This window comes from Corvus brachyrhynchos, unplaced genomic scaffold (genome assembly GCF_000691975.1).
Source record: "Corvus brachyrhynchos isolate BGI_N302 unplaced genomic scaffold, ASM69197v1 scaffold5, whole genome shotgun sequence".
NCBI lineage: Eukaryota > Metazoa > Chordata > Aves > Passeriformes > Corvidae > Corvus > Corvus brachyrhynchos.
Window position 1 is genome coordinate 6,922,096 of NW_008238321.1, and position 8,012 is coordinate 6,930,107.

The 8,012-nt window shown below is 56.0% G+C and overlaps 1 protein-coding gene across 1 annotated transcript; it reads left to right on the forward strand.

The window, feature by feature from the left end:
* Positions 1–380: 380 nt before the first annotated feature.
* TNFRSF13B (TNF receptor superfamily member 13B) lies at positions 381–7,090 on the forward strand. The gene is made up of 5 exons (XM_017734080.1): positions 381–822; positions 2,920–3,060; positions 3,981–4,097; positions 4,608–4,817; positions 5,700–7,090. The coding sequence occupies exons 2-5, from the start codon at positions 2,922–2,924 to the stop codon at positions 5,972–5,974; spliced, it is 741 nt and encodes a 246-aa protein (XP_017589569.1). The 5' UTR covers positions 381–822; positions 2,920–2,921; the 3' UTR covers positions 5,975–7,090.
* Positions 7,091–8,012: the final 922 nt, after the last annotated feature.

The window sequence follows — 8,012 nt, forward strand, 5'->3', positions numbered from 1 at the left end:
AATGTGTTATTAATGCTTCGTGCCCCGAGCCCAGCCGGGACTCAGTCGCCCACGCAGGACATAGCATAGCCCTCCTGCCTCCCAGACATGGATGCACCAGAGAAAGTCAGTGTTTAAGGCACCTTATTGCGCTCCACGAGAGGTTCTATGAGTTGTGAGCAGGAGACAGGACAGCGGCTTGTGCCGACCGTCCTGAGAACAGGGAAAGGATGGGTGCTCTGAGTGATGCTTGGTCCTGGCAGCTGGTTCCAGTACAGAGTGAAACATCTTTCTCTGCAGAAGAAAACATCCCACTGGCACAGGCTGCCCAGAGCACTGGTGGAATCACCATCCCTGGAGGGATTTAAAAGGCGTTTAGGTGTGGCACTTGGGGACGTGGTTCAGCGGTGAACATGGCAGTGCTGCAGGAATGGTTGGACTCAAAGATCTTAGAGGGCTTGTCCAACCTTTATGATTCTGGGATTCTGCTGCAGTCCTGTGATGCAAGGGCAGGTGCTGCAGAGCCTCCACTCCAGCAAGAACCTCTCAAACGTGGCCGCCTTGCCCAGGACACCTGTCCCTGGTCCCGGTGACACATCACCCTGCAGTGTCCCTCCCACCCTGTCCCCAGCAGCCCAGGGACCCATGAGCCAATGCAAGGTGCTGAGTGTGCAGCTGATTTGCATAGAAGGGACAAGGGGAAACCCCAGGAAATGCACAGCTCAGACATTAATCAAATCTCTCTCTAATAATAAACCCCTGAGCCATGCAGGGGCTCGGGGCCACAGCTCGTGGGGCCATGGCAGGAGCCGAGGGGGAGTAGACACCGACGGAGAGTCAGACGTGAGTTACCCCATGGAGAGGCTGCAGGGGGAGATGGGGTGAGGGGCTTGTCTGTGCAAGGGCTTGGGGCTTGGTCACTCTCCCAGTGCCAGCAGGGAGTGGAGGGTCTGCTCAGGGCTCCCACCCTGTTGCTGGTGGTCAGTGCTGTGGGACTGGAGAGGGAATTACAGAATGGTTAGGGTTGGTAGGGAGCTTAATTCTCATCCAGTTCCAACCCCCTGCCATGGGCAGAGACACCTTCCACTGGACCAGGTTGGTCCAAGCCTCATCCAACCTGGCCTTGGACACTTCCCGGGATGGAGCAGCCACAGCTTCCCTGGGCACCCTGTGCCAGGGCCTCCCCACCCTCACAGGAGAGGATTTTTTCCTGATAACTAATCTAAATCTACCCTCCTCCAGCTTAAAGCCATCCTCCCTTGTCCTATGGTCACTTAAAGCTTGGTGTGAGGGGTCAGTGGGGGAATTCGGGGTGCTGGTCCTGGTGGGTGAGAGGCAGAGGAAGACTCACCTGTTTCTGCTGGAAAACCCTTGGCTGGGAAGTCCGGCTGCCCTGTGCTGGGAGCACCACACGTACCTTGGGCTCCCCGAGGAGGGGAGGATCTGGCCTAGATGAGGCCAAACATTTCCTTGGACGTGCCCTCACAGCATCAGGGAAGGAGGTCCCTAGGCTGCAGCCTTGGCTTTAACACAGCCCCAGATCTCTGCTTCCCATACAATTATCCCATGAGAAACCCCACCCTGGTCAAGGATGGCTCAGCTCCCTGCCATCCCCAGGGCTTGCAGTAACCCCCAGGGGCTTCCTGCCCCCCCCGGGGGGCTTCTCTGGGTACAAAGATTCTTCCAAGAGCGTTTGAGGAGAGCGATGGCCTGAGCCTCGCTCTGCCCTGGGGATGTCTCCAGTCAGCTCGACAGAAAGTAATTATTTAATTTTACAGCAATGTTCATTGAACAACTGGGAGTGTCAGGCCAGCATCCCAGTGCAGAGAGGATTTTTCCCCGGGAATGGGAGAGTTTCACGTGTGCTGCCCCAGGTAGGACCCAGCCCATCCTCAGCCCCTCTGCAGGGAAGGTGCTGGGTGGGCAGTGGCACGACCAATGTGCAAAGTACCCAATCTCTGCACACTCCCAAGTCCTGGAGAGAGAGGAGAGATCCTGGCAGAGTGCAGGGGATATTCTGGATAAAAATCAAGGGTTTGGCTTTGCCAAAGCAGCAGCTCAGCCTTTGGGCACACAGAGGCCGGCGCTGCGGCTTCGGGGAGTTTTAAACCTTTGGTTCCCGTCAGCACCAGCATCTCCCACCCGTGCAGGAAACAGCTGCGGCTCCAGGCACGGCTCTGGGGAGGGATGTGGCTCCCGGGAGCCTTCTCAGGCAGCAAAGGGCACGTTTCCACCATGGCCACCCTCGTGCTGGGTTACAGCCTCCTGCAGCTGCTCCGTCGCGCTGGCCGCAGACACCACGTGTGGCACAACACAGGAGCTCTTATTAGCCAGCTAATTCTTCAAACTGTAGTTTTGGAGCAGATTTTTGTGCTGCTGAGGACTGCTCCTGTGCACACGGGCACTGGGAGCGCCGGGGCAGCAGAGGATGGGACAAGCAGCCCATGACAGGGACAAGGGCACGTCCACCTCCAGCTGGCACTGGTTAAACTGGTGCCTAAAGTCTCCCGGGGAGATTTCCCTCCTTCTGTTGCTTTGACGTGTCTTATACATCAGCTCGGGTTTCACTATGACACCAGAACACCCAAGAGAAATGTCAGGAATGACACACAAGGTCGTGTTTCTGGTATTTTCAGAAAAGATTGTAAAGACAGGACTGGTCCCCGGTGCTTGTGCTCCCACTGGCAGGTGCAGGGATGCCCTCGGGGCACCTCTAAGCCAGGGTGGGTTCCCCGTGTGTCCCCTGAGAGTGGCACAGGACACACACACAGTTTGAAGAGCAGATTTGGCCCTGGGCTCTTGCCCAAGCCTGGGAACAGAGGGGGCTGAGGCACAGCTGGGATCTCCCTGCAAGGGGTCCCAGCCCTAGAAAGGGATGAGGCGGCTGCAGAGCAGCCCCGTGGTGGCCACCCCGTACCTACCTGTGCCTCTGCTCTGCAGCCATGGATGGGACACGTGTGGGGCAGGATGCCATGAACAACTGCACCGACCAGGAGTACTGGGACACCCTCGTTTCCCAGTGCATCCCCTGCAGCCTCGTGTGCAGCCAGCGCCCGGCCAGGAGGTGTGATGCTGTGTGTGGTGAGTGCTGGGGTGTCCCTGGACGGAAGAGTCAGGGATGGGGCAAAGCTGGGAGGGAGGATCAGACCCCGGGATGAGCCCAAGGGCAGGCTCTGAGCCAGCTCAGCTTTGCAGAGCTTCAAGCAAAAAACACAGGGGGATTCCTGACAGCTTCCCATGGATAGGCTGGGGCTGGGAACAGCTCAGGAGCGAGACCAGGATCAAGCGCCTGCATCTCTGCAGTGCTCCCTTCTGGGGTCACAAGGCTACACCAGCACTCACGTCCCCGATTGGGGCCACCCCACCCTCCAAAGGCAGGGCTGGGGAGCCACCACGTTCAGTGGATGTGGGTAATGATAAACCCCCGACGTGGGACAGGCACTGAGATGTCCTGAAAACAGGTGGGGAAAAGGAAAAGGGAGAGAGAAACTTTGCACCCAAACCCCATGCCAGTGCCCTGCCATGAGTCACAGGCTGAGGTTGACTTAACGCCGTCCCAGGGTTCATTCAGTAGCCACAAGGGAACATCTCCTCGTTGAGGACAGGCGATGCCATTCCTGGCATCCCGAGCTGCTGCTGAGGCAGGTTTTGGTGTGTCGCAAAGAGCCATGCAAGCCCCAGGGCGGCAGCAGCAGCTCTGAGAGCAGCAGCCAGGAGCTCCCAGGTGAGTACAGCTGCCTCTGGCTGGCAGAGACCGTCCCCTCCCTGAGCAGCTGCCAGCAGATGCCTTTTCCCAGCTCTCCAGCCAAACGCCACCCCAAATCCCGTGGATCTGTCATCCTGCCAGCCCTGCAGAGGCTGTCAGTGCCTACAGCAGTGGGCAGGTCTCACCCTGTGCCTGTCAGAGCAGAGAGCTGGGCTCATCCTCTCATGAATCCGGGCGCTGGGGTGGTGGAGGGATGTGCTGAGGACACCGTGTTCATCTCCCTCACCTCCCGCAGAGTCCATGGATTGCAACAAGAGACCCGGATTTTACTACGATGATCTTGTGAAGAACTGCATCAAGTGCAGCTCGGTGTGTGGGCAGCACCCCAAGGAATGCGCCCTGTCCTGCGAGCGTGAGTTGGGGAAGGGCCACCAAACCCAACCCCTTCGTCCCAGGGGCCTGCACTTTTGAAGGCTGCCATTTCACTGGGGCTGGGGAAAAGCAGCCAGGGCATCTCCTTCCCATTTTCTCCATCCTAGAGTGGCTTTTCCCTGTTGTGTGCTGGTGTTTTACAGGTTGGGCAGCTCCCCCAGCCAGGGCAGAATTGGCAGCTGTGGATCCCACCTGGCTGAGCTGCCCCCAGCCCTCGGGGAGGGGGAATACAAGGGGACAGGTAGATCCTCAAGATCTACAAGTCCTACACTGGGGTTGAGACGATCCCTGGAGATAGGGGAGGGTGTGAATGGGGTGTGGGAAGGGATCTCCTCTACCTCACCACGGAAGAGAAGTGCAGGTGAACAGAGGGGATACAGAGCTGCTGTGAAATTCTTTCCCAGGGGAGGGCACAGGTGCTATCAGCTCTTTACCTATCAGAAAGCCAACCCGGAGGTGTCTGAGCTCCCCCATCTCTCCTGCCCCACAGCCACCCCTCCGGGGCCGGCGGCCGTGCTGGAGCAGAAGGCGTGTGCGGAGCAGGACCCGTGGCTGGTGCTGTACCTGCTGCTGGGGCTCTGCCTCTGCACCCTCATCTGCTCCCTGCTCCTGGGCTGGACTCACCTGCGCAGGAAGGGAGAGGGGGTCTCCTGCCAAGCCAGCGCTGGGACCTGCCACTGCAAGGAGGACCCTGCCAAAGGTGGGTGCTGGCAGCACTGGGGGCACTGGGAGAGGGTGGGGAGCTTGTGGGGGGCAGGCTCATGCTGGCAGGCACTGCTGGAGGGGCAGAAAGCAAAGCCAGGTCTGAACAGGGGAGGGAGGAAAAGCAAAGACAATGATGTGGTTCAGTCTGAGCCTGGAAGAGGGGCAGGACTGGACCCTTGTGCCCGATTCTCCACCATAACCTCCTCCTCAGTCACTCCTTGCAAAGCCCCAGGCACAGCTTCCCGCTGCCAGGCAAGGCTCTATAGCCAGCACCTCTCCGGTCTCCATCCAGAGGCTGAGGGGCAAAAAGCCAATCCTTCTCCAAAATAAACACCTGTCCCAGAAAACCCCTGTTTTAGTTCTGGAGCCGGAGGAGCTTCACAAGTCCATGTGTTAAGGAGAAAAGGAGAAAGGATAATGTGGAGAAATTCAACATGGAAAAGGTGTTTTTATTCTTCCTCCTTTTATTCTCTCCTGCCTTTCCAAAGAAAAATTGCCTACTTACCTATTTCTGCACACACATCACACACATCCTTGTTTACATACATCCACCTCAAAGCCATGAATATCAAAAATCACAGAGGAAGAGCCCATGAGCCAATGTCACACCTGGAGTCACTCCCAGGACTGTCACTCAAGCCATTCCTGTCTGCTTTGCTGAAGGACATGGGGATCAAAGGGTCATTTTTAAGGGAAGCCACCAGGTTTGGAGAGATTTTCTGGGTGTTCTAGGTGATGCAGCAAATCCATGCTGGGAGCTGGATGTCCTCTCCTGTTCCAGGACCAGCTTTTCACAGGCTCTAGTGCAGCACTTCAGAGCATTCCTCAGGTAAAAGCTGCTCTAAACCCCCTCAGCTGCCGCACTGTTTATTTGCAGATCGGCTGGTGGAAGCTGGCAGCGTTGGTGATGGATTCACCAGCATCAGAATCCCAGAGCCAGTGGAAACCTGTGGCTTCTGCTTCCTTGGACACAGCTCTGCTGTACAAGAGACCAAGTCCTGCCACAGCACCTCCTGTCAAGCTGGGGAAAGGGCTGCTCCCTCCTTCACCGGCATCTGCAGCACGGGAAGCGCTGGGGCCATTCCCAGCCCTGACGATGGCCACTTCAAAATCATCTGTTCTCCTTCCCAGGAGAAGACACCCATGGTGTGACCACAGTGGATGTTCCAGCATGGGATCACAATGGAGGGATGCTCCCTCTGCCTCCAAACCAAAGCTGCTTCACCCTCTTGTTGCCAGTGACTGGAACAGCCTCTACCCAGCCCCGGCTGTGCCAAGGGCTGTAGGATACAGACAGGGCTGGAGGTTGCACAGAGCTGTTTGCTTCCACTCAGGAAATTAAATTCCCATTGTTCTTGTGCACTCCCAGTGAAAGAAGTCTCTTCCCGTGTAGCAGCATCTGACTTCATCCTCCAACTTGACCTCAGTGCATCCCAGCCATCGGGGATGTCTCATGGGGGCTTTTCATCCTGGTTCCACCCCCAGCATCCCTGCAAAGGAACAGGCTGTGGTGCCTGCTGCTCACTGGTCCCCATGGAGAGCTCACCTCTCCCTGCTTGGAGATTCCATTGCATACCAGAACAAGTTGCAGCAGCTCTGTAAACATCTCAAACATGGAACTGGACCCAAGGATTCACTGGTGAAACTTATAAGGACCCAGTGTGGGAAGCTCCACTGTCAGCTTCCAGCACAGCCAGGGGTGATGGTGAGGCTTTGCCTCATGACAGGGCATGATGCTGCACACGAGGAGCTGGGACAGGCACCAAAATCCTCAATGGAATTGGGTTTAAATATGAAAACTCATCCAAGGCTGTGATCTTTCTACAAAACTGGATTTATGTATATCTGACCTGGGTTATCCTGAAGAGCTGGTAAAAGTGAGGAATCAGCTGGAGATAAAGCTGCTTTGAGAGTATATTTTTATCTGACCTGGCTTTGAAAGCTACCATGGAAAAATAGGGGTTTCAATGTGTAACTTGAGGTTCTCATTTCCACTAAAGGAGAGTGTAGGAATTTTTTGTTTGGTAAGGAATTGCTCCTGGTAGGAGCCCATCCCCTCTACTGTCTCAGACTAGAGCTTCAAACTTGGAAGAATAAAGATAAGTCAATACATGCACAAATTTGTGCTGGGAAAGCAGACAGCTGGAGAAAACACAAGCAGAGTTCTAACAGATTCTGTCCCTTCTACATTATATATCTCTTTAAATGTAAATACTTTCTTATCATTAAAAGGCATCATCTGGGAGGTTGAGCCTCTCACTCTGGTCACCTCCCACTCTTCCAGCTTCCACAGTGGATGGGTCTCCCAACTTCCAAACCTTCCCTACATCCCAGTAAACCTGGGGATCCTCTTGGCCTCCCCTCTCACATCAACAGCTTCCCCTCCACCTCCACAGCAGCATCTTCCATGGCCTCTGCTCCCTCCTGTGGAATCTGCTCCAATGCCCTCTGGTCTCCTGCTGTCAGTTCCTGTGGTCTCCAGTGGTCTCCTGTGGAGACCAGTTCCTGTGGTCTCCTGCCCCACAGCCTCAGCTCCCACAGTCTCCAACACCATGGCCCCAAATCCTGTGGCATCATTGGCAACCCAATTCCTCTAGACCTCCAAAAGTCTTTCAGCCCCAGAATTCACTTTGGCCTCCACCCCTGCTCAGCCTCAGCTCTTCCTCATTCTGCACCCTGGCACAGCTTAATCTCTCCCTCAGCTTCCCCACTCTCTCGGTTGCTGTTCCAGCTCAGCTTCTTTTTTGTCCTCCCACCATCTCCTGCTCTGCCATTCATCTCCTACATCCTTCAGCCTCCCTTTGCATTCTTGCTCTGCTCCTGCTCTGTTCTCAGGCTCCTGTTCATGCTCAGACCTCCAAAGCCCCTTGGCTTCTCCTCACCCTCCTCTCCTGCTCCATCTCCTGCTTCCTCTGCCTTCCTACAACACTGGGTTCCCCACCCTCACTGGGGCTCTGATCCCCCTCAGGTGGGGCCCCCCAGCACCGTCAGCCCCACTTCTTTTCCTGCTCTGGGTTTCCCTTCCCAGAAACATGCTCAGACTCTGCAGGGAGAATCCCAGAATAGTTTGGGTTGGAAGTGATCTCAAAAAATCATCACATTCCAATCCCCTGCCATGGGCAGGGACACCTTCCACTGGACCAGGTTGCTCCAAGCCCCATCCAACCTGGCCTTGGACACTTCCAGGGAT